This window comes from Oncorhynchus mykiss, chromosome 5 (assembly GCF_013265735.2).
Source record: "Oncorhynchus mykiss isolate Arlee chromosome 5, USDA_OmykA_1.1, whole genome shotgun sequence".
NCBI classification, from domain to species: domain Eukaryota; kingdom Metazoa; phylum Chordata; class Actinopteri; order Salmoniformes; family Salmonidae; genus Oncorhynchus; species Oncorhynchus mykiss.
In genome coordinates this window covers 69,528,741-69,555,465 of record NC_048569.1, presented here as the reverse complement: position 1 = coordinate 69,555,465, position 26,725 = coordinate 69,528,741, and the positions used below count along the sequence as shown (strand labels likewise).

The window sequence follows — 26,725 nt, the reverse complement described above, 5'->3', positions numbered from 1 at the left end:
TGGACTGGATGACTACAGGGTGGGGACTGGGCACGTGGCTGGACTGGGTAACTACAGGGTGGGGACTGGGCACGTGGCTGGAATGGGTGATAACAGGGTGGGGACTGGGCACGTGGCTGGCGTACAGTAGACCACACGCCACTGGGGACCCAGGCAGGGACAGGAGGATGGGGCTTAAAAAAATGACTAATAAACATAAGCGATGAACTCTTGGAGACAAATAGCAGAGAATGAAAATTCATTTCCACCTCTCTTTGCACAGGGCCACAGTGGCTGGCAAATGATTAATGGAGGGTTTACTGCACACTATAAATTGTTCTCCTTCTCAACGACTCCCGGGGGGATGAGGATTTTTACAGACCAAGGCCCCACACGCAGCCCAAAAAAATATATATACAATTTAGAAGAATAAAAAATGATTGAACCTGACATAACCACGGCTGATTTTTTTCTCTCCCTGCTGAGAACGGGTGACACTTTAGCCACCTCTGGGCTGGAGGATAAAAGCGCCTGCTGTCAATCAGCCGTTCCTGCTGACATCAGCCCATCACACAAGAGCAGGAGGGCTCTCTTTTTAAGAGGAGAGAGCGATTGACACTGGCGGAGAAAAGCACTCTGAGCACAGAGGAATCTAGGTGCATCAGCGCTGTGACTCGCTAACTAAGTTAAGAAAATGCAAGCCCTATCCTCATATCGTAGCCTAGCCTGTGAGTCCTTTTAGTGGGACACAAATTGCCAATCGGGCACAAATTGAGTGTTTCAGCCAACCACAGGTTCAGGGAAATGTCAATGGGCCTCCATATGAGCTTTTCATTGACTCCTGCACTCAGGTTAAAAAAGGAATATAAACACCAATGCTTAGAGGCTGTGTTTAGACATAGTTGTGTGCATCATGTCTCCTCAGGTGACCTTGGAGATATTTAAAGGTGATCCTATCCTTTTCTATTAGTAATTTGGGTACTGTAAGATATACAGATAAGTGTGTATTAAAGTTGCTGTCAGAACAATGAGATTTACTATGTCCTGTCTTGTCATACCACCCAGAATGATATATGGAAATGGCTGCTTTCATGGCATGTTACCTATGTAGTCAATCCTGGATCCTTTTACCTCTGAAGTGCATCACAATGATATCGCTTTCCTCTCTCTCATTCTCTCTCACCCTGCTGTGCTGTGCACCCCCCCACACACACACACACTCTCTCCTTCTGTTCTCGCTCCCTGTTCTGTTATTCTGCCCCCCCTCTTGCTCTGTCCTGCAGCGTCTGCGTGTGAGTTTGCTGACGTAGTGGAACTGCTTCTACAGGCTGGGGCAGACCCTTCCATGAAGGACCAGGAGGGCTCTCTGCCTGAGGAGGTCACTGAATCCAGCTCCATCTCCTCACTGTTGCGCCAGTACACCGCCCCCAAGGGCTAGGCCCAGCTTCGCCATCCCCTCCCCTCCAGCCGGTGCCCATCCCATCCTAGACCTAGCATCCAGCTCTCTCAGTAATGGTCATCACACTCTGAAAGTGCAACCCACCACTTCATCATCTCTCATGTCCCATTCCAAGGAATGCATCCATCATCATCGCTATTAAAGAAATTAGTTTCTCTCTGACTTTTTCCGACCACCTCCTTTGATGACACGACAGTCATGTTTGCACTTCGGATTTTGTGTTGTGTTTCCTGATTATTATTATTTTTGAAAGACATTTGGATAGCATATGTATATTGGTAAAAAAAAAATAAAAAGAGATATAACTTCCAAAGAAGTTTACCTATTATTACCTCTCTAGTCTGACTGCTTATTTAGCATTTTAGTTGGTATCATCCTTGCATATATAGATCTGGACAAGAAAATACAAATTCAACCTATATTTGTCCAAAAATAAACTTAGAATATGCAATTTTATATTCAGATGGAGCATGGAGAAATCTAGCTAAAAGTTATTCCATGATAACTAACGTAACCATAGCAGCACACCGATCAAATTGCCTGGCCAGGCCTCTTCATTTGAGGGAACTCTTTGTCCACATCCTGTCTCCCTTGGCCCACCCCACATACCCACACCCTCTATTATGTCACTTAAGATATATTTGGATGTTCTCCAAATAGCCAACACATGGGCTGCCTCCAAATCTGCTTTAGTTTTTCGTAAGCTCTTCTGATCAGAGCAGTCTCTTTGGCACCCCCTCCCTCCCACCTGATGAGAATACTAAATCTGGAATCTCAGCTCTTAACTACAGCTTGATAAAGAAGCTAATGCACATTTGAACAAACAATGGGGACATGCTGTAATCCCTCTCTCTGAACACGAGGCATTAAATAACAGTCACCAAAAAGAGTCCTGCTGCGGCTGACTGCTGTCTGTCACCATGGCCCCAGCATACAGAACAGAGATGGTCCAGCCCAGACAGTCTGCTCTGTTGCAGTATCACTGAGAGAGAAAGCATTGTTATGCATTCCCTACACAACCAGGAATTATGCTGTCGGTATATTTCAAAAGGATGTTTCGCCCATTTTCCAGTAATTTCCTAAATCCTGATCGGGTTGGAGTAGTAGTCGGTGACGGCATGCTCCCCAGGCATGTCTGCACAACTGTGACACTAAGCCCATTATGTTTCCATTATGGGCCTCCATTTTCTCTGAGCTTTTCACTTTTGACACTGCCTCCTCTCAAATCGCAGCCCATATTGCTCAACCTTCTTTACTTAACGTTTGTGCATTTTTACAAGTCGCCTCTCTATGGTTCTCTAACACCATTAGTGACAGATGGCCAAGGTTTGTTACAGAGATGAACTGGAGCACTTTCCTCTCCCTCTCTTACTCTCCCCAGTCTGGTGGTTAAAAGCAGTGGCATGTCATTGTACTGGCCAATTCTTAATGCAATCCGCTTGCTAGTCCCCAGAACAGTATTGCTTGAAATTCAACAGTAAGCAAAATCTCAGCTCTGCTGTTGAAATGCATCCCTCTAATATCTTCAAGAGGACTCGATAAGTCTCTTGCTGCAAGCCGTGTGTTTAGTGCATGATTAACAAGCATTGCCGTCTGCTGCTACTCAAGGCGATAGTGATCAAAGCTGCTACACAGACACTCAAGTGTCTATATGGTTCTTCTCCTCAGAATGTTCTTATGCAACACCTCAGCAGACACTGAAGGCAATATCCTGTTAACGACCCTCCCTCTCTCTAATTATATTATATGTGCATCTCATTTCTGCTATAATGACCCAGTGAAACAAACCTAATTTCACTTCAAACAGAAGAACAACCTTGAAGTTGTCATTGAAAGGTCTCTCTGTGACTCAAACCCTTTTAAAGCTACACTCTGTCATGGCAGCCATTGCTCAACATTAAAATAAACCATAATTTTAGGAGACAAATATCCTGTCTTGATGTCCAAGATTAAGTTTAGTCTGAACCAAATATCTATTTACATGTTAATGTATTTCTTTCCATCAGAAGGAACACAGAATTGTTACCTTCAGGAAGTTTGTAATAAAAGCCTCAGATCGATGATAATGGCATTTGTGCTTGTGTTTGTCATCTTTGCAAAAGCAACAGTGCAGGAATTTCCCAGATTTATTTGTATACTAGTGCTGTAAGTGCCGTGTAAATTATCCTAACTGTCTTTGTCGCTGTTTATCTTTGTAAGGCAGCACTATTAAAGGCTATCCATTAATGCCCATGGCTTGTCTAATCAATGGCTGAATAAAACCAGCTTGTTTTGTGGCGTTTTATGCAGACGTGCTTGTTCTGCAACAGGAATAGCTAAAATGCAACCAAATTGATGATACTTAAGTATAGGACACACATGCTATGACTCCGACACGGCTGGATAACAGATAAATTATTAAAGAGTTATATTTACATTCTATTTGTTTCCATTTAACTATGAATTTATAGCCAGTATATTGCAGATGACTAGCCAACAAGACTGCTTTTAGCTCATGGGTTTTAGTAATGCGGAATTGTAAGGAACTTAAAATTGAGACTTGTCGTATTCTGTTAATTTACGATGTTATGTAATATACACTCCTGTATTTATGCCATACTTAATGCTTCTCTCTATCTCTACTCTCCTGTATTTATGCCATACTTAATGCTTCTCTCTATCTCTACTCTCCTGTATTTAAGCCATACTTAATGCTTCTCTCTATCTCTACTCTCCTGTATTTATGCCATACTTAATGCTTCTCTCTATCTCTACTCTCCTGTATTTATGCCATACTTAATGCTTCTCTCTATCTCTACTCTCCTGTATTTATGCCATACTTAATGCTTCTCTCTATCTCTACTCTCCTGTATTTATGCCATACTTAATGCTTATCTCTATCTCTACTCTCCTGTATTTAAGCCATACTTAATGCTTCTCTCTATCTCTACACTCTTAGAAAAAGAGGGATAGTTTACCCAAAGTAGTAAGAATATTTTTTTTTAAACCGAGTTTTAAGTGAGAATAGGCATTGGTCTGAAGCTGAAAAAGAGAGGAAATTAACTTGAGCACCACAATGCCTATCCCAACCATGCTCTACTAAGATTGTACAGCACACAGCTTTGACCTACTACAATAGCTATGTTGGTATTGTACTAAACACTATATGTGTAGGCAGGTTGCTTAGGATTCAAACCTTCTCATTCAACCTAATTCATACTTTTGGAGGAGGTGCTTCCACAATGTGATTTGTACCACATACAAGTTAATGTATTGGATTCTTCACACACAACAGTAAGACATTATCCCACTACACTACCTTTTCATGCTCTTTTTATTAAATGAATGCAAGCTTTACTTTAATACTTACAAGACCATCTGGCTTGATTGAGCTGTTTTGTCCTGTAATAATGTGGTGCATGCCTGTATTTTTTGGTTAGTTGATGCACAACATAACAGGTGTGTGTTGGACACAGTAGCTCAGATAGATAGAGCCTGTCTGCTTTCCTCCCGAGTGGCGCAGAGGTCTAAGGCACTGCATCTCAGTGCTAGAGGCGTCACTACAGACCCTGGTTCGATCCTGGGCTGTATCACAACCGGCCATGATTGGGAGTCCCATAGGGCGGTGCACAATTGGTCCAGCGTCGTCCGGGTTAGGTTTTGGCTGGGATAGGCCGTCATTGTAAATAAGAATTTGTTCTTAACTGACTTGCCTAGTTAAATAAAAAAGGCTGATTTCTGTAACTTAGCTTATGTTTGTACTTATTTATCTTTGCAATGAAGATGGTGACGGAACAATAATACACATTTACAATCAGCCTATATCTAAAAATACATACAGCTAAATTATACAATGCATTCGGGAAAGTATTCAGACCCTTTGACTTTTTCCACAATTTGTTACTTTAAGGCCTTATTCTAAAATTGATTAAATTGTGTTTTCCCCCCCTCATCAATCTATACCCAATACCCTGTAATGACAGAAGACCAAAATGCTACAAGCTTGGTAATCCTGTATTTGGGGAGTTTCTCCCGTTCTTCTTTGCAGATCCTCTCAAACTCTGTCAGGTTGGATGGGGAGGGTCGCTGCACAGCTATTTTCAGGTCTCTTCAGAGATGTTAGATCGGGTTCAAGTCAGGGCTCTGACTGGGCCACTGAAGAACATTTAGAGACTTGTCCCGAAGCAACTCCTGCGTTGTCTTGTCTGTGTGTTTAGGGTCGTTTTCCTGTTGGAAGGTGAACCTTCACCCCAGTCTGAAGTCCTGAGCACTCTGGAGCAAGTTTTCATCAAGGATTTCTCTGTACATTGCTCTGTTCATCTTTCCCTCAATCCTGACTAGTCTTTCAGTCCCTGCCACTGAAAAACATCCCCACAGCATGATGCTGCCACCACCATGCTTTACCGTAGGGAGAGTTCAATCTTGGTTTCATCAGACCAGAGAATCTTGTTTCTCATGGTCTGAGAGTCCTTTAGGTGCCTTTTACAGTGCCTTGCGAAAGTATTCGGCCCCCTTGAACTTTGCGACCTTTTGCCACATTTCAGGCTTCAAACATAAAGATATAAAACTGTATTTTTTTGTGAAGAATCAACAACAAGTGGGACACAATCATGAAGTGGAATGACATTTATTGGATATTTCAAACTTTTTTAACAAATCAAAAACTGAAAAATTGGGCGTGCAAAATTATTCAGCCCCCTTAAGTTAATACTTTGTAGCGCCACCTTTTGCTGCGATTACAGCTGTAAGTCGCTTGGGGTATGTCTCTATCAGTTTTGCACATCGAGAGACTGAATTTTTTTCCCATTCCTCCTTGCAAAACAGCTCGAGCTCAGTGAGGTTGGATGGAGAGCATTTGTGAACAGCAGTTTTCAGTTCTTTCCACAGATTCTCGATTGGATTCAGGTCTGGACTTTGACTTGGCCATTCTAACACCTGGATATGTTTATTTTTGAACCATTCCATTGTAGATTTTGCTTTATGTTTTGGATCATTGTCTTGTTGGAAGACAAATCTCCGTCCCAGTCTCAGGTCTTTTGCAGACTCCATCAGGTTCTCTTCCAGAATGGTCCTGTATTTGGCTCCATCCATCTTCCCATCAATTTTAACCATCTTCCCTGTCCCTGCTGAAGAAAAGCAGGCCCAAACCATGATGCTGCCACCACCATGTTTGACAGTGGGGATGGTGTGTTCAGCTGTGTTGCTTTTACGCCAAACATAACGTTTTGCATTGTTGCCAATGTCTGACCAGAGCACCTTCTTCCACATGTTTGGTGTGTCTCCCAGGTGGCTTGTGGCAAACTTTAACCTGTTAGATCTCTAGGGGCGCTATTTCATTTTTGGATAAAAAACGTTCCCGTTTTAAGCGCGATATTTTGTCACGAAAAGATGCTCGACTATGCATATTGACGGTTTTGGAAAGAAAACACTCTGAAGTTTCAGAATCTGCAAAGATTTTGTCTGTAAGTGCCCCAGAACTCATTCTACAGGCGAAAAACAAGATGATGCATCAACCAGGAAATTAGCAGAATTTCTGAAGCTCTGTTTTCCATTGTCTCCTTATATGGCTGTGATTGCGCAAGGAATGAGCCTACACTTTCTGTCGTTCGCCCAAGGTCTTAGCAGCATTGTGACGTATTTGTAGGCATATCATTGGAAGATTGACCATAAGAGACTACATTTTCCAAGTGTCCGCCTGGTGTCCTGCGTGGAATTCGGTGCGCAATTGCCAGCTGCTTGTACTTTTCCATTTGATATAGGGGAGAAACCATGTGTCCAAGAACAATATATCAATGAAGAGATATGTGAAAAACACCTTGACGATTGATTCTAAACAATGTTTTCAGTCGATATTATGGAGTTAATTTGGAAAAAAGTTCGCGTTTTTTAGGACTGAATTTTCGTTTTTTTTTGGTAGCCAAATGTGATGTATAAAACGGAGCTATTTCTAATACACAAAGAATCTTTTTGGAAAAACTGAGCATCTGCTATCTAACTGAGAGTATCCTCATTGAAAACATCAGAAGTTCTTCAAAGGTAAATGATTTTATTTGAAGGCTTTTATGTTTTTGTTGAAATGTTGCGTGCTGGATGCTAACGCTAATGCTAACGCTAAATGCTAACGCTAAATGCTAACGCTAGCTAGCTACTTTTACACAAATGATTGTTTTCCTATGGTTGAGAAGCATATTTTGAAAATCTGAGATGACAATGTTGTTTACAAAAGGCTGAGCTTGAGAGATGGCATATTTATTTCATTTCATTTACGATTTTCATGAATAGTTAACGTTGTGTTATGCTAATGAGCTTGCTGATAGATTTACACAATCCTGGATACAGGGGTTTTTTCATAGCTAAACGTGACGCAGAAAACGGAGCGATTTGTCCTAAACAAATAATCTTTCAGGAAAAACTGAACATTTGCTATCTGAGAGTCTCCTCATTGAAAACATCTGAAGTTCTTCAAAGGTAAATGATTTTATTTGAATGCTTTTCTGTTTTTTTGTGTAAATGTTGCCAGCTGAATGCTAATGCTAAATGCTACGTTAGCCAACAATACTGTTACACAAATGCTTGTTTTGCAATGGTTGAGAAGCATATTTTGAAAATCTGAGATGACAGTGTTGTTAACAAAAGGTTAAGCTTGAGAGCTAGCATATTTATTTCAATTCATTTGCAATTTTCATGAATAGTTAGCGTTGAGTTATGGTAATGAGCTTGAGTCTGTATTCACGATCCCGGATCCGGGATGGGGAGATCAGAAAGGTTAAACAACACTTTTTATGGATATCTTTAAGAAATGGCTTTCTTCTTGCCACTCTTCCATAAAGGCCAGATTTGTGCAATATACGACTGATTGTTGTCCTATGGACAGAGTCTCCCACCTCAGCTGTAGATCTCTGCAGTTCATCCAGAGTGATCACGGGCCTCTTGGCTGCATCTCTGATCAGTCTTCTCCTTGTATGAGCTGAAAGTTTAGAGGGACGGCCAGGTCTTGGTAGATTTGCAGTGGTCTGATACTCCTTCCATTTCAATATTATCGCTTGCACAGTGCTCCTTGGGATGTTTAAAGCTTGGGAAATCTTTTTGTATCCAAATCCGGCTTTAAACTTCTTCACAACAGTATCTCTGACCTGCCTGGTGTGTTCCTTGTTCTTCATGATGCTCTCTGCGCTTTTAACGGACCTCTGAGACTATCACAGTGCAGGTGCATTTATACGGAGACTTGATTACACACAGGTGGATTGTATTTATCATCATTAGTCATTTAGGTCAACATTGGATCATTCAGAGATCCTCACTGAACTTCTGGAGAGAGTTTGCTGCACTGAAAGTAAAGGGGCTGAATAATTTTGCACGCCCAATTTTTCAGTTTTTGATTTGTTACAAAAGTTTGAAATATCCAATAAATGTTGTTCCACTTCATGATTGTGTCCCACTTGTTGTTGATTCTTCACAAAAAATACAGTTTTATATCTTTATGTTTGAAGCCTGAAATGTGGCAAAAGGTCGCAAGGCACTGAATACTTTCGCAAGGCACTGTAGCGAACTCCAAGCGGGCTGTTATGTGCCTTTTACTGAGGAGTGGCTTACGTCTGGCCACTCTACCATAAAGGCCTGATTGGTTGAGTGCGGCAGAGATGTGTGTCCTTCTGAAAGCTTCTCCCATCTCCAAAGAGGAACTCTGGAGCTCTGTCCGAGGGACCATTGGGTTATTGGTCACCTCCCTGACCAAGGTCCTTCTCCCCCGGTTGCTCTGTTTAGATGGGCGGCCAGCTCTAGGAAGAGTCTTGGTGGTTCCAAACTTCTTCCATTTTTAACAATGATGGAGGAGACTGTGTTCTTGGGTACCTTCAATGCTGCAGAAATGTTTTGGTACCCTTCCCCCGATCTGTACCCCGACACAATCCTGTCTCGGAGCTCTACGAACAATTCCTTCGACCTCTTGGCTTGGTTTTTGCTCTGACATGCACTGTCAACTGTGGGACCTTATATAGACAGGTGTGTGGCTTTCCAAATCATGTCCAATAAATTGAATTTACCACAGGTGGACTCCAATCAAGTTGAAGAAACATCTCAAGGATGATCAATGGAAACAGGATGCATCTGAGCAAAATTTCGAGTCTCATAGCAAAGGGTCTGAATACTTATGTAAATAAGGTATTTCTGTTTTAGTTTTTTTTTATACATTTGCAAAAATAAATAAAACCTGTTTTCACTTTGTCATTATGGGGTATTGTGTGTAGATTGATGAGGATTTTTACAAAATGTGGAAAAAGTCAAGGAGTCTGAATATTTTCTGAATGCCCTGTATATAGACATATATAATAGTGAAAATAATGTTCTCTACATTTTCAATAAACAGCTACAATCTTATGGGATTACTCTTCTGAAGTGAGTGATGTTAAACACCACTGTTTAAGGTAATTGATGCTATTCTTACCTTCTGGTGCATGGTCATAGCTAAGTCATAAAATATGAATGATAGGTTGCAGTCACTCCTGGCCCATATGCTTCTTACAAGGTAAGAACAAGATTGACAAATTATGGAAATTGAGTGAACAATCCCTGGGGCCTTGCTTTGCTTGTCTGTCACACCTTTCCCTATGAGAAGGAAACACTAACTATGGTCCCTCCTCTTTTCTTCTGGTTCTTTAGTGGTGGGCCGGCCATAGCTAGGTCCTTCCCACTGCTGAGTGGTTGCTCTTCCTCTGCAGTCTGAAGACTAATCTCTTCTAACTGCATCTGCTATCTGCTTTATGATAGAATATGCATGTAAACATTAAAGAGAAATACACCCACTTTAATCCAAAGACATTTTAGCTTTATTTCCTCATATAGATATTTCTGTACACAGTTCCTATCAATGCACAGAAGGCATATATGAATAGTTTCAGTGCTATCTTTTTCATCTTTTTTAAAGACACATGGCAATAAATAGCGCTCATGAAACAAGACTGTCAACACCTTTTGAAACTGTACAAAATGTACAACAATTAAGACGCAAAGTTCTGAGGCAACAGATTGAACAAAAAGTATATTGGTGTGTGTATATATTTGCATGTGTATTTTTTCCCATTGGCTTTCTGGTTGGCATAATGTATGCTCTTTTCAGCTGGTTCATCATTTGGCAAATGACACGGAAAGAAATATAAATTAGCAGACATTGTGATTTTGAGAGATTTTTTTACAGGAATTGTTCTGTCCCCTTATACACTTATTCTCGTCGTACATCTTTAGAAACAACATGAAAGTCTTGAAACCAACACCATCACACAAGACTGAGATTTTGTAAAACCTCTCTCATCTCACCCAGTGCGGGTCCTAAGATACAGCCTGTAATGCATGACACAACAGCATATTCAGATACCATGACAATCAGGCCATCAGCTGTTTTACACTGTCTCTAAGTATTACGTTTGATAATCCCTTTTGCATGTATTTATACTGAACAAAAATATAAACCCAACATGCAACAATTTCAAAGATTTTACTGAGTTACAGTTCATGGAAGGATGTCAGTCAATTTAAATAAATTCATTATGCCCTAATCTATGGATTTAACATGACTAGGCAGGGGCGCAGCCTTGGGTGGGCCTGGGAGGGCATAGACCCACCCACTTGGGAGCCAAACAATCCTGATGGTAAAGAAGACGGATGTTGAGGTCCTGGGCTGGCGTGGTTACACGTGGTCTGCGGTTGGACGTACTGCCAAATTCTCTAAAATGACAATGGAGGCAGCTTATGGTAGAGAAATTAACATTCAATTATCTGGCATCAGCTCTGTTGGACATTCCTGCAGTCAGAATGCCAATTGCACACTCCCTCAAAACTTCAGGAATTGTGTTGTGTGATAAAACTGAACATTTCAGAGTGGCCTTTTATTGTCCCCAGCACAAGGTGCACCTGTGTAATGAGCATGCTGTTTAATCATCTTCTTGATATTTCAGGTGGATCGATTATCTTGGCAAAGGAAATATGCTCACTAACAGGGATATAAACACATTTGTGCACAAAATATGAGAGAAATAAGGTTTTTGCGCATATGGAACATTTCTGGGATCTTTTAATTCAGCTCATGAAACATGGGACCAACACTTTACATTTATTTTTTGTTCAGTAGACTTTGATGGGTGATATTACATCTGTTGACAGAGAAGAGCAGCTTCTAAACAGCCAAAGATACTGGAGCCAGGATGGCTGTTTATGACTTTTCAGCATTAACAGTGAATGTTCCTTAGTCAAGATTAGGTTGGTGTGTGTTTTCTCATATAAATAAATATACTGCATTAATGAAACATTTAGTAAAATGATTGTTCTGTTCCTGTATCTGTCATAATTAGTTAAGATGTTGTCAGCTGCACCAATAAAAGAGGATATCAAATGTGAATTTCCACATTGTTGTTGGGTTGCCTTTGCACTTCTTTCTATCCTACAGTCATTGGGTCATGACGATTTCTAGCAGAGAGCATATTCTTGGAGTAAGAACAACAGAGAAATAAATACTGACAAAAGTGTACCCCCAGGACTACAGATAAATCACAGAGAAGAACATTACAGAAGAGAAAGAGTTTGAAGAAAGCGACTTCCTCCTCACATACACATAATAATCTGTGGCTCCCACACTGTATAGACCAACATCTAGTCATTCCTAAAACCCCAGTGTTGTTAGTTTCAGTATTACATTTAAAAAAAAACTTTGCATTGTAAAATTAGACTTGTGTCACTGTTTGAAACCAGTTCTCAAATGAAACACTGCTGGGTTGCATTGTGCATTCATCTCTCTTCTGTTTGTTGCTGTCCATGTACAAACGAGGAGAAGTGTAAAGTGCATTGCCAATGTAAAAGGCTTTAATATGAACATTGATCCTCCTCATTCAGAAGCATGCAGGAAGCTTCTTTTTTTTAGGGATTCCGTTTAGATTGTGGCCCTAACATTGCTGATGCCTGTTTGGGCTTGCCTCAGGGTTTAATGACAAACATCATCCCAATGCAGGAACTCATGCTGGAAATGTCAAATCCAGTTTTTTTAGAGAATGGAATCAAATCTATCCATAAAAAAATGATAATACAGTGTAAGTTCAACATTCAGTAGTGTTTTGTCCTGCCATTCTGTTCTGTGTGGCGTCACTGCTCTGCTCAGGTCACTGGTGGGTCTCCAGACATCCTTTACTCTAATGTGGTGGGAGGGTAGCTGAAGTGTAGCCTGTCCGGCATACCTACTACTTCCACAACCATTATTGGACAACAAGCAATATCAGTTTCAGGGAAATAGAAATGTAAAAAGCCTGCTTCGTCTGTCTCTGTTCCACAGTCAATCTGCTGTGTTCAAGGTGGAGCTCAGAACTGGGAGTGGTCCATCTCATCCAGCCATGATGCAGGGCTGGTGGGGAAGTCTGGGTAGCCCGTGCTGCTTCCTGTGGAGAGGTCAGAGGTGGGGCCTCCTGCCATGGACCTGAGAGCCTGCCCCACGCCTCCCTGCCCCCCATGGGCTATGATGCTGTCCATGGTGAAGCCCAGGTTGTTGAGCAGCGGGGTGTGGCCGGGCAGTGAGGCGATGGACGAGGGCGACTGGGGGAGACCATAGGGACTGCCCGTCCGAATGTCATGATAGGGCTGTCCAGCAGCGTCCAGAGAGAAGCCTCCGTTCAACACTCCCCCGTCGCCCACACTCCCATACAGGCCGTTGGTGTGACCCAGGTCTGACAGGATCTGGTCATCTACAGAGAGAAGGGAGGGAGGGTTTTAACACTTCTATGGTGCTGTCATCAACTATATCAACATTATACTGCTTTTATCTTTAAATAGAATTAAGTGCCGTTATGAAACCTTTTTATTGAGGCAACATAATCTCTATTTCATCTAGGTAAATGGCATGGGTGTGTAGTGTTCCCCCAGGGCTTAGTAAGAGGTCGAAAGACTTGTGATTTACCTTAAGCTCAAACAAAGGGGGTCTGTGCGTGCAATAGAAAATATTTGTCTCCGGCAGTCCCTCCAGTGCTGTTTCAATAACAACAATGCCCCAGAGCACTTTCTCTCTAATTGACTAAAAGCTTCACCTACTTTATAGAGTTTCTGCTATGGGGTTTTCATTTCTCGTAAAAATGGCCTCCTTTTAAAAATGGCTTGAGACTTTTATGAGTCCCCAAAACGGGCTCACAAACATCAAACAACCATAAAAACATGGGGATCTCTAAAATGTAATTTGCACAGTAGAAGCTTCTCTTTTCGTGTTGGCTCCTCCATATTGGAGAAGTGTGAAAAGAAAGACAGGTCGAAGAGGAGGAGTTGAAGAAGCAAGAGAAAGATGTGAAGTGAAGGAGGTTTGGGGTTGGGTTAGCCATACTGACCTCTGAAGCTGAGCTCACTGTCACTCAGTCCCGCATCGTCTGTTGAACTCTCCTTCTCTGCTTTGTTGCCCCCTCGGTTACGTTTGACGCTTTTGTAGAACTGGCCCCAGCGGTGCCGCCCTGCGTCCTTCTTCAGGCGCTTCTCTTTCGCACGACGATTCTGGAACCACACCTGCCATTGTGGGAGTAGAGACGTTTGACTTCTAATTCATGTATATATCTGCATATTATCACTGGGATGTTATATTAAGCTAGTCCAAACTAGACAACTGCTCAGCTTGGAATTAAAGATCCTGTTGAGGCACACACCTGCACTACTCTCATGTCCAGTCCCGTCTCTGAGGAGAGCTGCTCGCGGACGTGGCGCGCTGGCTTGGGAGAGTTCTTGTAGGCAATTTTAAGGGTCTCCAACTGTTTGGCTGTGATGGTGGTCCGTGGTCGCTTTGCCCCTGCCTCTGAATCATCTGAGAAAGACATGCAAGGATTAAAGAACATCTTCTGGAAGAATATTGTTTGCAATATTTGCATATAAAAAAGAATGAAATTAACTTGAGGCTTTTCGCTTTTGAAAACATCATATAGGCTTGGATGGACTGAGTGGTCATGTATGGCAAGTCAATACCCTTCTGAAACTGTCCCACTCTATCTGTAGGGGATATAAATCTCCCTGGGGAATGCTAGAAGAAGGGAGTTATTGGGGACCCACTGTAAAAGTGCATTGCATCACTTAACATAATCAATCAGTGGGCCATGGAAATTTCCATAAATACACAGGCAGAGCTTTCAGAATCAGATCCATAAAAGGTCACAGCAACTGGAGATTTAATGCCCAAGCAGGACACTGAGAGACACTGAGAGACACTGGGACCCCATCTGGCTGGGTTTATGATGATTCTGTCGCTCCACTATCCCACTGTCTCTTGTGATTCCTCAATGCTTCAGTATTATTGTACATAAAGGAGTTAATTGCACCTTGCTGTCTGCTGAACTCCCTGTCTGAATGCTTTTGAATGGGCTGCTAACTCCTGCACCACTCTCCATAACTCCCCTGCTGGACCCTGCTGGACCCATTACTCAGAGCGTCACACCAGCTCTAGATAGTTAATTCAAGTCAATTCCCTGAAGAAGTTCTGAATATGATGGTGTTTGATGGCCGATTGGCCATAGAACTAGTAGGATGGCCCAGTCAGAAACCTACCATTCTGTTTGGCTGTTTCATAGTCCTCCTTGCACACCAGCCTGCCATCCTCCATGAGGTAGAACTCATCCCCAGTGGCCAGCTGCCGGCTGCACATAACGCAGGCGAAGCAGTGCAGGTGGTACACAAAGTCCTGGGCCTTCCGCACCACCTGAGTCGGAGGGATCCCCTGTTGGCACGACGCACACTTTGTTCCAAACCGCCTGCAAGTACACACACACACACACACACACACACACACACACACACACACACACACACACACACACACACACACACACACACACACACACACACACACACACACACACACACACACACACACACACACACACACACACACACACACACACACCTGCCATCAGATACACAAACCCCACACAGAACAGGTGGATGCATCTCCACTGTTCAGAGGCTGAAGGTAACATGGCCTTATAGCATAGTTATAACGTAGCACACATAGTTTCCACCTCCACTTCCACCTGTAATAATAGTATCTGTAATACTACTTGGGTTAGTTGTTAGTTGTGGAGAGGCAAAGCATCAGTGGTGGAATGTATTTGTGTTGGTGGTGGGCTTGTCCTCAGCTTGACGAATGGCCTGGATCAATGCAGTGGAAGTGGAGGCTATAAGAACCAGTAGAGAGAGCCCTGCACAGTAAACAGGCTGAAGAGAACCAATAAAACACTGACTCAGGATGGGGCTGTAAATCACAAAGCCTATACAGAAAAATAAACCCTTCCTTTAGACCAAGGAGAAGTTTCTTCATTACTGCTAGGAAATCCTGCACTATACTCCAGTTTCCAGCCCAGGCCTCAGCCCCATCATCTCTACTCCTCTCCCTGTCTCCGATAGCATCCCCATAGTGCACACGCAGCATCACTGCAGTTGTAAACAGCAAAAATCGCCCCTATTGTCCCCAGGGCCGACTAATAAAGTTATCTCCACTCTCTGACTCGCAAGCTTTTTAGTCTCATTGAAGCTTCTGACATTAAAACCTCTCAAACATGATTTAGTAAAAGACAGTACTGATCCTGTTTTGGATAAAAGTCTAACTTAATTTACTTCTTTAATGCCTCAGAAATTCAATCGTAAAAAGATGGAAGCAAAAGAAAGAGAAAGAGCGATGAGAAGAAATTCAAGTTGCTGTTGTGTGTGTCGAACTAAGGCTGCTGGATCAGTAATTCATTCAATTAGTATATAGAGTGTTTGGAGTTGAAAGTTTAATTGTTATGTGTTCTGTCTCATCCAACATAAGTATTCAACAAGGACAGAAAGGCAGGAGGATGTTGTAGGATGTTCAGCTTGATTAACCTCATTGTGTTGGTCCTGTCACTAAGTATTGACACAAGCCTGTTTTTTAACATCCACATCATTATATTATGTTATTATATTATATTATGAAAGTAAACTATGTAAAGAGGAAAATCCTCCCTAGCACTAGTCCTGTATGATAAGTGAAGTCAAAGCTAGTTCATGAGTAATGTGCTCACCAAATCTTTCCTCAAAAGCAACATGCAATACAGAGCACTCTGATCATGTCACAGATTTTACAAGTCAAAATCAGTGCAATTTTATTGCCATTTTTGAGCTCACAAATATTAAAGTGAATCACTTCTACAAGTAATGTCACTTAGCTTGCAGCAATCAAATTCTCAAAATTCCCATTCAAACAAAATAGGGGAATGTTTTAAGATTAAGATGAAGAGGTGGAACTCACTTGAAGAAGTCCTCTTTGCAGTACACATTTCCTGCCCGCGAGAAACACTTGTCTGCCAGCAACGCTTGACAGTCTGCGCACTTGAGGCACTTGGAATGCCAGTGGCGGTCCAGCACCTTCAGGATGAACTTGTCGAGGATGTGTTGACTACAGCCCGCACACTGGGGGATTTCTATGGGGAGAGAGAGAGAGAGAACACACCATGAGTTAAGATAAAATATTGGTGGTGGAATAGTGCAAGGAGAAAAGGTGAGCATTGCCCTTGCAGGTTTTTAAGATCAGAGCCGGCTAAAATTGTGTTAAACGAAATCGGTAATGTAGCCTAATTCCTCACCATTGTGACCCTCGATGAAAACAAATATGGTCTGACAGAGTAAATTGTATCATCATGCCATATTCGACTTGGGTTTATCAAAGGCCTGTGCCAGTGCCACAATATTTAGCCTTGAAGTGGATTTGATTGGATAAGCCGACTGATTCCGAAAAACCAAGAAGTATAATATATATAATATATAATAAATACTAATAGTCATAAACAACGTGAATGGAAAAAAACTTGGCTATAAGAAGGAGCAATAACCTCGGCCTTATAGTGTTAAAAACAATGCACTATTATCACCATCAACATCGTAACACCAGCACAGTGTCGCTATTAATGTGATTAGTCTATGCAAAATGAAATAGCCAGAGTTATTTTTATATTTATAAATATATATACATATATATTATAATGTGAAAGAATAATGCATATTAATATTATTGTTATTATTATTATTTTTGCCATCTTTTTTTTTCATTTTAGAAAATGAAACTTCGGGAATAATTTCCCTCAATCTCCGTTGTCGTCAGTGCAACGGTACCGCATGTGAACAATGGCCAGATGAAGAGAGGCTTCTCATTATAGACTAAATTGCCTTTTCAGTATCTTAGAATAGCGGGTGAGGGCATGAAGAGATCGCAATGGAAACTGACCCCTCAAACTCATGAAAACGGATGCAACAAGCAACGTTTTGTGCACAAAATAATTTGCCAGGTGATTTTTTTTGTACTCGAGTAGTTTAATATTTGTACTATATCTACAAGTATGTCTGCAATTAGGCTTTGCCAAACCTATTGTTGTTTTAATTATTATTATTTATTTTTTACTCATACGGCCTATGAGTAATCTCATCACACCCATACCAAACTGTTTAAATGTGCGCTGCGGAGGTCATGACAACATTTCAAAACAATTACAATACAGTAGGCCTACATGTGCATCTTCATACTGTAGCCTACGTTGGGAGACATTTTTGAAGAGTAAAACATTTACATTTTATTGTATAGCTTCTGGAGGGCTGCTCAATGAACTGCATGTATACATAAGGCCTAAGCTAAGCATGCACAAATAGATGGTTGATTTTACAATACACTTATGAAGGTGATACGGTAGCCTATACAATGTACAGGAGTTGCATTTTGAGATGCTGCAAAGCTCAATTTATTTAATTGTACTATTGCGATGTGGCATTAGCCTATACAGACATCGAAATACCAGGTGTTTCCCAATCAACTTCACAATCAAATGAGATAACTATGGAGTACATGGCTTTTTAAGACTTTTTTACAAAACTTAAATGAAAGTTAGGTGTATTTTACATCCACAAAATATTAAAGAAATGCCCTGATTTGTGGAGCGTTATGCATTATGCTTTGGTGTAAGTGATGATACTGAAAGGATAGCACGAGGGCCAATCTTGGCAGTATTCACGTTCGATGTCTAATAGCCTCTTCACCCCCCACCCTCTCTCTCTCTCTTTCTGCATAACTTGTAAATCACACGATTATACCACTTAAGATCTCTTGTGAGCCTCCTCAAGAGGGGTCCTCAAATCTAATCAAATGTGATCCTATAAGCTTCCTTTTCTCAGTTACAATATATGCATCTTCTACAACATAAATATATCATCCTGTTTTACTGTATTTCGATTAGCAGAGGATAATTGTGTTTTTTAACAGGACTAAAAAAAAATGTGTTTCATATCAACTAAGTCATGTACTTATTAGCTACACTATCGGAATAACTGTAGGTCTTATAGGGAACGAGCACATAGCCTATAGAGCTCATAGGCCACATTGAGCTCATAGGTATATATCTCACATGTTTTGTAGATTGCATGACCTACACTTCAAAGCAAGCAGACTGTAAACCCTATTCAGGAAATAATCTTATTTTTCTTGGGGCCGTCTCTTGTATCCAAACGGTTTAGAATAATTACCCTTATTCATAAGAGCATGCTAACAGCCATATTAATCATGATAATAATAATGTTTAGATACATAATACTAAATTGCTTTTATTCCCAGAGTAATGCCGTATTAAATCCTGCATGTTTGCACCAATGGGGGTTGAGTGGCAAGATCTTTACACAGTCTTTACACAATCTCCTTCGATTTACAAAATTAAAGAGCATACCCCACTAACATATAGTTTTATAGGTTAAACCAATTATATTTCACAATTCTGCATTGTTTCACTTCGTGCATTAAACATTATGGTTCACTGCCTTTACCAATAAGGTAGCCTAAATGAAGGTCAATTCAAGACCATTTTAAATGGGTTAAATGATAAATTATGCTTGATTTTGAGCAAAAAATATACTCTCCTGCGCTGAAAGAATCAACAACTCGTTTGGATCTGTGATGTAAACTATATAGTATTTCATTGTGGATTAAAAGCAACATTAGAGGTAATAGAGTAGGTCTATCTATACATTTCCGTGGCTCGCATATGAATAATTAGGTCAGGAATGTTTCCAATTCCAGTTCCATCTTGATTGCAGGATCAGATTATATAGCATAGATTATCAAACCTGAGTTAAAGAGCAGATGCGAAGATAATGAGCAATTATTTGCTTTGATGCTGAGGCATTGAACGATTTACTGCACACACAATGTAGTGAAATATTCCACGTTTGTCATTTTTTAAATAAAAATGTAAAATACTTATTTTAGTAGGCTATAATATCATATCACAATCTGTACGTGTAATATAGCCTACACCCTATGTGTCAAACAATAATAAGACTGACATAATTGTACAATTATGTAGCCTACAATTGTACAATAACACAGCTATAGCAAGCATACGCAAACATAGCCTGGATAATTCCGATACGAATCAGTAATAGCTGTCAGTCAAACTGGTGGGGTATGGAGAGTAGGTGATGAGAGCGTCTGATCTCTCGTCCATGGCCAGACAAATAAACAGCTGTCTCATCTCTGACCAGAAGCAAACTTCTCATACAGCTCGAGGGAATAGAATAACAAAATGCGCTCGAGGTAGGGAATATGAATATTCCTGTATAATACAAAAGAATGTACAAACATAAAGTGTTTATGCCTTGATGAGTGTTATACTATTATACACATGTCCCAACCTAGGCCTATATATGCTCATGGGTTCTAATAGTGTAAAACCAGCATGTACAACTCGTGCATAAGACTGGGGGTTGGAAACACAACATTACGAGCAGTACAAACGCACACTTTAAACAAGACATAGGCTACATGTGATAAATCATCTCTATCTATACAACATTCCACAAAATTCCTCATGAGGACCAGAATATCAAAATGAAATGCATAATACCCTCACTTCAAAGAATAATATGAAACACACGTTATATGAATAAGTAGAATAATATGAATATATATGATCCAGTAGAACAATGTCGCTGCCTTCTTTAGCCTTGGCTTGTCTGTCCCTCAACCCAGTTTAATTAAACGCTACATATTTTTTTCTACAGCAGTGCCCTGCAGCATTTCAGAGCTCGGCTGCCAATTTCCGTATGATATAATCAATATAGAAAATGAAGTGGAAAAGCCTTACGTTGCATTGGCACTCCGAGTATCTCGGGTACACCCTTCACAGGACTCTCTGTTGGTAGAACAGCAGCACTTTGCATCATTGTGATCCAGAACGGGGAATAAACACACACATATACACGCTCAACAAGGTGGGCTGAAGCTCCCGTCTTTTAGTGAGAAAATGTAGAATATGTCAAATAGAAACAGGGTATGAACCCTTCTGTAGATCTAGCTGTCCCTTTAAAGTCCGGTATTTTTTATTATCCTGGAATATTGTCCATGCGTGCGAGATTTCGCCGTGCTCTTTTGATGTGGATCATACAAGCTGCTTGATTCATTCACACTGCAGGGGCAACTGTGACGTCACCCAAGCATAGGAACCACCAGGGACCAATGGGATCCTCCATCAAGCCTCAAATGGGCGGAAGAATTCTGCTCCTGAGCGCAGGTGTACAGTGAGAAAGACGAAAGAATTGGTGACAAAACAGAATGCCCCCAGAAAGAAGCAACCTTCTTTAGAATAGTATCAATAAATTGAGTCTCGCCCTAGCACATAGCATTGTCTTTCTATCAGTATGAAGGGGTAAAATGTTTTTCAGCTGAATATGGCAATACGCTTTAATAGATAAACTTTGCACTATCAAGCGTCTCTTTCTTCAGAGATGTGAAAGGTAACATTGAGCAACCGCTACTAGCCTATACAGCCGAATCCACAGCCTACCTGCTCTGGTGACATATGAAATTAATACGTTTTCTCATATTTTTTTATTTTAGTTTTTATTTCACCTTTATGTAACCAGGTAGGCCATTTGAGAACAAGTTCTCATTTCCAACTGCGACCTGGCCAAGATAAAGCAAAGTAGTACGACACAAACAACACAGAGTTACACATGGGATAAACAAAAGTACAGTCAATAACACAATAGAAAAATCTATATACAGTGTGTGCAAATGTAGTAAGATGAGGGAGGTAAGGCAATAAATAGGCCATAGTGGCGAAATAATTACAATTGAGCAATTAAACACTGGAGTGATATATGTGCAGAAGATGAACGTGCAAAATTAGATACTGGGGTGCAAAGAAGCAAAAAACAACAACAACAATGTGGTGATGAGGTAGTTGGGTGGGCTATTTACAGATGGGCTGTGTATAGGTGCAATGGTGGTAAGCTGCTCTGATAGCTGATGCTTAAAGTTAGTGAGGGAAATATGAGACTCCAGCTTCAGTGATTTTTGCAATTAGTTCCAGTCATGTCAGCAGAGAACTGGAAGGAGAGGCGGCCAAAGGAGGAGTTGGCTTTGGGGATGACAAGTGAAATATACCTGCTGGAGCGCGTGCTACGGGTGGGTGCTGTTATGGTGACCAGTGAGCTGAGATAAGGCGGGGCTTTACCCAGCAAAGACTTATAGATAACCTGGAGCCAGTGGGTTTGGCGACGATTATGAAGCGAGGTCCAGTCAACGAGAGCGTACAGGTCTCAGTGGTGGATAGTATATAGTGTTTTGGTGACAAAACGGATGGCACTGTGATAGACTGCATCAAATTTGCTGAGTAGAGTGTTGGGGGCTATTTTGTAAATGCTATCGCCGAAGTCAAGGATCGGTAGGATAGTCAGTTTTACGAGGGTATGTTTGGCAGCATGAGTTAAGGAGGCTTTGTTGCGAAATAGGAAGCCGATTCTAGATTTTTTTTTATTTATTGGAGATGCTTAATGTGAGTCTGGAAGGAGAGTTTACAATCAAACCAGACACCTAGGTATTTGTATTTATCCACATATTCTAAGTCAGAACCGTCCAGAGTAGTGATGCTGGACAGGCGGGCAGGTGCGGGCAGCGATCGGTTGAAGAGCATGCATTTAGTTTTACTTGCATTTAAGAGCAGTTGGAGGCCACAGAAGGAGTGTTGTATGGCATTGAAGCTCAAGGATTTGACAATTAGCTGATCTTTAAATTGCATGTAGGCAAAAAAATAAAAATAATAATGCTCTAAAACCTTCAGGAAAGGTAGATCATATCTGTTAGAATAGGAGTTATTGAATTTTGTTTGCCGATAGCATACAAATAGGCCCACCATCGATGATGTGGAGGCTAAAAAAGCAAGTTTATTACATTTTGTTGATTGGACATATAGGACCTTCCACCCCCATCTGGGATATGGATGCCTGAGTGTAGTATGGTTGTTCAAATAACATCACGTTAGAGCATGAGCATCAGCGTGCGGGGTTTTCCTTTTTATTTTTCGTTGATTGGACACAATCACAATATTTGTGTCTGATCTCTATGAATGGGATGTAACCTGACTGCAAGGAAGACCTATTGTCCAAGAGCCTTGACAGGTATTAGAAGTCCAAGCACAGTCCTTCTGACAGTGTTCATTTCAATTCCGCGTTTGAGAGACTGCTTTCGGATAAGATATTCCCCCCGGAGAGTTCGTAGTTCAAGCAAGATGAACTCAATCTTCGCTTCCAATTTGCTTCAAGCATGTACAGTGTGGTTGCTTGGTCCGTGTCCCAAGCTTTCAGATGAACAATACGGTCCTATTCCACTCACACGTTGAACAAAATCGAAACCTTCAAGTAGCCGACCGTCTGAATCTCGGAATATCTGAATACAAAAGATCTATAGCATATAGGCTTATGTCTGCTATTACCATAACCCGTACCACCACTACTAATATAACAACAAGTGTTTATATTAATGATCATGAACATTGAACATTTATTACATTAAATAATATATGTAGCCTATTAATCATTAACCAATGATTGTATTACAATATAACAATACTAATAATAATAAGAACAATACTAACAATACTACTACTACTAATAATAATAACAATAATAAAAATAAGAATAGCCTATTAATATCAACAGAATTTTGATAATGAGCACAATAACTGTAGAATATTATTTTGTCCAGACAACAATTGAAAGAGGAAAATATAAATTTGGGGCATAAGAAATATCCGTTGTTTTTATATTCACCTTGCATCCTCCCACAGTCGTCAATATTCCACGTTTGTTCAACATACTTTCGTTGAAATGACGGAAACAACGTCGATTCACTCAGCGTGTGCCCAGTGGGCATCTTCTTTCCTTTAATGAATATGTACAACTACAAAACTATTTTTTTTTTCAATATCAATGCTAACTAGACTCAACTCAGTTGGGTTATCACTTGCAGACTGACAATATAGGCCTATAGGTGAATCAATGTCTAAAAAATAGAAGATATTCGGAATAATTTGCATAATGGGAATATGATGTTGGATATTTCAGCTAAACTGATAGGATATTTAAAACTTAGCTGATGATTCCATTGTGTCACAGTGCAGTGCAATAGGGCCTATACAAACCCCATACGCGGCTGTGTGTTAATATTTCAAATTGAATTTAGTAAAATGAAAACACTCATCAAGCTGATTAAATGGGAGCAGCAGGGATATTACGGGAATACTCCCCACACCAGCCCCACACCAGCGCTAAACCCTGCTTCATGTCTGTATGCCAGGTGTCCCAGTTATATCCACCCCCTTCATCCCTATCCCTCCATCTATCCCCTCATCCAGGACAGTGCGGCAAGGCAAGGGAATCATCCCGTCATACACTTTCATTTTCAATATTCACTTTTCCCCAAAGATTATTCAGTTACTTAGATTGTCGAGTGCATTGCAATCATGCATTTGGCTTTTAAATACAGGGTGGAGAAAATGATCTTGGACTATCAACATTCGGTCATAGGGTTAGATGTAGTAGGCCTATAGTGGATAAAGGCAGAGCACATTTGACAGTGAAACTGCTGGACAAAATGTAGATGTTGTTTCTTTTATTCATATACCCACGAACGAATATAAAAAGTAGTCTATATAAAAATACAATAAAGCAAGCGATCAAAATATCTGAAGAGAAATAGACCTATTGAAATAGTATAAACTTCTGCATTTGTTTGAGTAAATGGAAATGGGTAGTACACCTCCTCTTGTGTGCTTGGGGGGAAAAGTAATTGTGTCATTGTAAAATCTAATGATGCATCCCTTAGTCTAGGACAATGAGTCCTAGGCTGGAAGCTATAACTCAAGCAAAGGGCAACTTTTCTACCACCACTGTTGACCCAGTCACCTCTAATTAGATATAATATTTCAGTGTAAGAGTTCATTGACATCTGCGATTCACAAATCCATCTTATAGGTAAAGCACAAGGACCAAGAGGTCTCGCAATATAACCATTCATTCTCACCACTGGACCGCTATATTGTTCATAGGATAACCAGGCCTTCCCCAAAACCAGCTTATAAAATAATATTACACGTTTGCACCCAATAGGCTAGCTTGATTGATTACCCTCAACGAAATAAGGCGTCATCTATGCTTATTATTTAAACCGAGATACACCGAGGGAAGTGGTTTGGTGATTGACAGAAAGCACAAATAACTTGAGAACCTATAGCCTACAAGTATCTTACTTGAAATGAAGTTGATAGTTGTGGGTAATCGACAGAAATATAAATAATCTCCTAGGTCTATATCAAGTCAGGTTGTATAGTTGAACAGGTTGAACCTAACTCAAAAGCACATAGGTTGTCCAGTAGTACAGTAGATTCCAGTAAGAAAACACACACACACACAAAACCACACACCACACCATGAGTTGATATGCACACGAAAACAGTAAACAGTGATTGGGAGAAACATGAATAACAATATAAATAGAAAATACAATGTTTTTTTATGCTAGCACTATTTATCTTCTTTTTAAAACATAAATTATATCCTGCTAAATAATTAAAGGAGGAACAATATTTTCATATATTGTAAATTGTGATGATTTGTGCATTTAATGCATTTGTACAATGAAACTTAAACTACAATAGCGATCAACTTCCCTCGAATTGAACCTGGAACATTGTGTGCCATAGGAGAAATCTCGAAATCTCCTTCTTATCCTTATCTAGTTACTTTTGATAAGCCTACGTTGCCTACTTGTCAAAGTGACACAGACACGACAATCACAATGAATGGACCCAGACTTATACAATATACAGGTTTTAACATCACATGAATAAATGTATTTCAGAAACTCAAGATGCGTAATATCCATAGGGAGCATCACACTTCTGCCCCTCGTATTGACAAAACACGTACAACTTCATGCAAACGTACCTACTTAGGTGGATTGCAGGCGTCATGTTAATTTCAGCACTACTCCTACTGGACAGCGCTCAACGTGGCAGCCAGGTTCTGTCTTTTTCACGACTTGTCTACTCCAGCTAGCTTCTGCTGTAGCATTTTAATAATATCAGTCTCTGTTTCTCTGAAAATAGAGACAAAAATAGAGAGAACCATCGTGGCTGAGGCATGTCAGAACGTGCTCCCCCTTTCTTTGCCAGAAGAAAGACAGTGAAAGAAAGGGGGACCTTTAGACAAGGGCAAGGAGAAAATTAAATTGCACTTGGGAGCAAATTCTATTAGGGAATAGTTATTGTCTCCTGACAGGTCCTGTCCATTTAGGTAATTAGTGGAAGAGATTGCTTGAACCAAACGAGCTGTATTTTAGTCAGAAATCATGATTTCCACCGCAATCTGATTGACTACTATTTTGTGGCTTAATACGTTATATTTTACATGTGATTGTATTATCTGTAGGCTAATGTAATCAATCCGTTGCTATTATTATTAGACCACAAATGTGAACCACAACCAGCGGTAGGCTACTTACTATGTATGGCTCTGTGCATAACAAGAAGCCCTTACATAATAACTGATCATCTGTTTTGTAATGTCTGCTAGCGCATTTTAAAGATAAAACAAACATCTGAATGGTGCCATTATATTATTTTAGTTGCCTGCCTGCGCAGTGCCTGCCTGCCTGCCTGCCTGCGACTTAGGCTATATTGCAAATTAGTGCCTGTCATGCATGTTCCCCTGAATCAACACCTACCCTAAGTGTTAATTACTATTATAGGGCTACAGACTAACATTCCCATGGTGTCACTGGTGCCACTATCTTTTACAGTTGGTGGCACCAGCCCATGATTTGGTTGGTCCGAAATCATGAGTAATCATCTTATAAAGTAATTCATAGTGTTTTAATTAGAATGCAATTAATAAACTACTGAGATATTCAAGAAAAACGTTGTTTCGTCTAACATGTCCAAGCAGGATACACACGACTCAAGATATTTTGTGCAA

At 40.6% G+C, this 26,725-nt stretch overlaps 3 protein-coding genes across 4 annotated transcripts in view; 1 reads left to right on the top strand and 2 right to left on the bottom strand.

Annotated features, from left to right (window-relative positions):
* LOC110524447 (acyl-CoA-binding domain-containing protein 6) overlaps positions 1 to 3,663 on the top strand; it is a 67,273-nt gene extending 63,610 nt beyond the window's left edge. Inside the window, exon 9 of the mRNA XM_036978245.1 lies at positions 1,263 to 3,663. Coding sequence (XP_036834140.1) covers positions 1,263 to 1,417 — 155 coding nt within the window. The 3' untranslated portion in view covers positions 1,418 to 3,663. The remainder of the gene's footprint in view (positions 1 to 1,262) is intronic.
* A 7,753-nt stretch (positions 3,664 to 11,416) lies between these two features.
* On the bottom strand, positions 11,417 to 25,937 carry LOC110524446 (LIM/homeobox protein Lhx4-like). Of its 2 annotated transcripts, none has more exons than XM_036978242.1 (6): positions 25,701 to 25,937; positions 16,686 to 16,857; positions 14,966 to 15,168; positions 14,077 to 14,231; positions 13,768 to 13,939; positions 11,417 to 13,137 (listed from the first exon to the last, which is right to left on the bottom strand). In XM_036978242.1, exons 1-6 carry the CDS (start codon positions 25,720 to 25,722, stop codon positions 12,758 to 12,760), a joined length of 1,104 nt encoding a protein of 367 aa, XP_036834137.1. In that variant the 5' UTR covers positions 25,723 to 25,937; the 3' UTR covers positions 11,417 to 12,757. The 2 variants fall into 2 exon arrangements, with proteins under 2 accessions (XP_036834137.1, XP_021459758.1); XM_021604083.2 differs by lacking the exon at positions 25,701 to 25,937 and adding an exon at positions 20,557 to 20,860.
* LOC110524444 (sulfhydryl oxidase 1) overlaps positions 15,303 to 26,725 on the bottom strand; it is a 34,669-nt gene continuing 23,246 nt past the window's right edge. The window contains exon 13 of the transcript XR_005051845.1: positions 15,303 to 15,320. The gene's annotated coding sequence lies outside the window, so the exon portion shown is untranslated. The remainder of the gene's footprint in view (positions 15,321 to 26,725) is intronic.

What these genes read in the sequence shown, in the direction of transcription:
- LOC110524446 (XM_021604083.2), bottom strand. Translation starts at nt 20,635, where the DNA reads ATGATGCAAAGTGCTGCTGTTCTACCAACAGAGAGTCCTGTGAAGGGT. An exon ending in TGAAACAGCCAAACAGAATG is followed by an intron (nt 14,232 to 14,965) that starts GTAGGTTTCTGA and finishes TGTCTTTCTCAG; the next exon opens with ATGATTCAGAGGCAGGGGCA. An exon ending in CAGTGAGCTCAGCTTCAGAG is followed by an intron (nt 13,138 to 13,767) that starts GTCAGTATGGCT and finishes TTCTCTCTGTAG; the next exon opens with ATGACCAGATCCTGTCAGAC.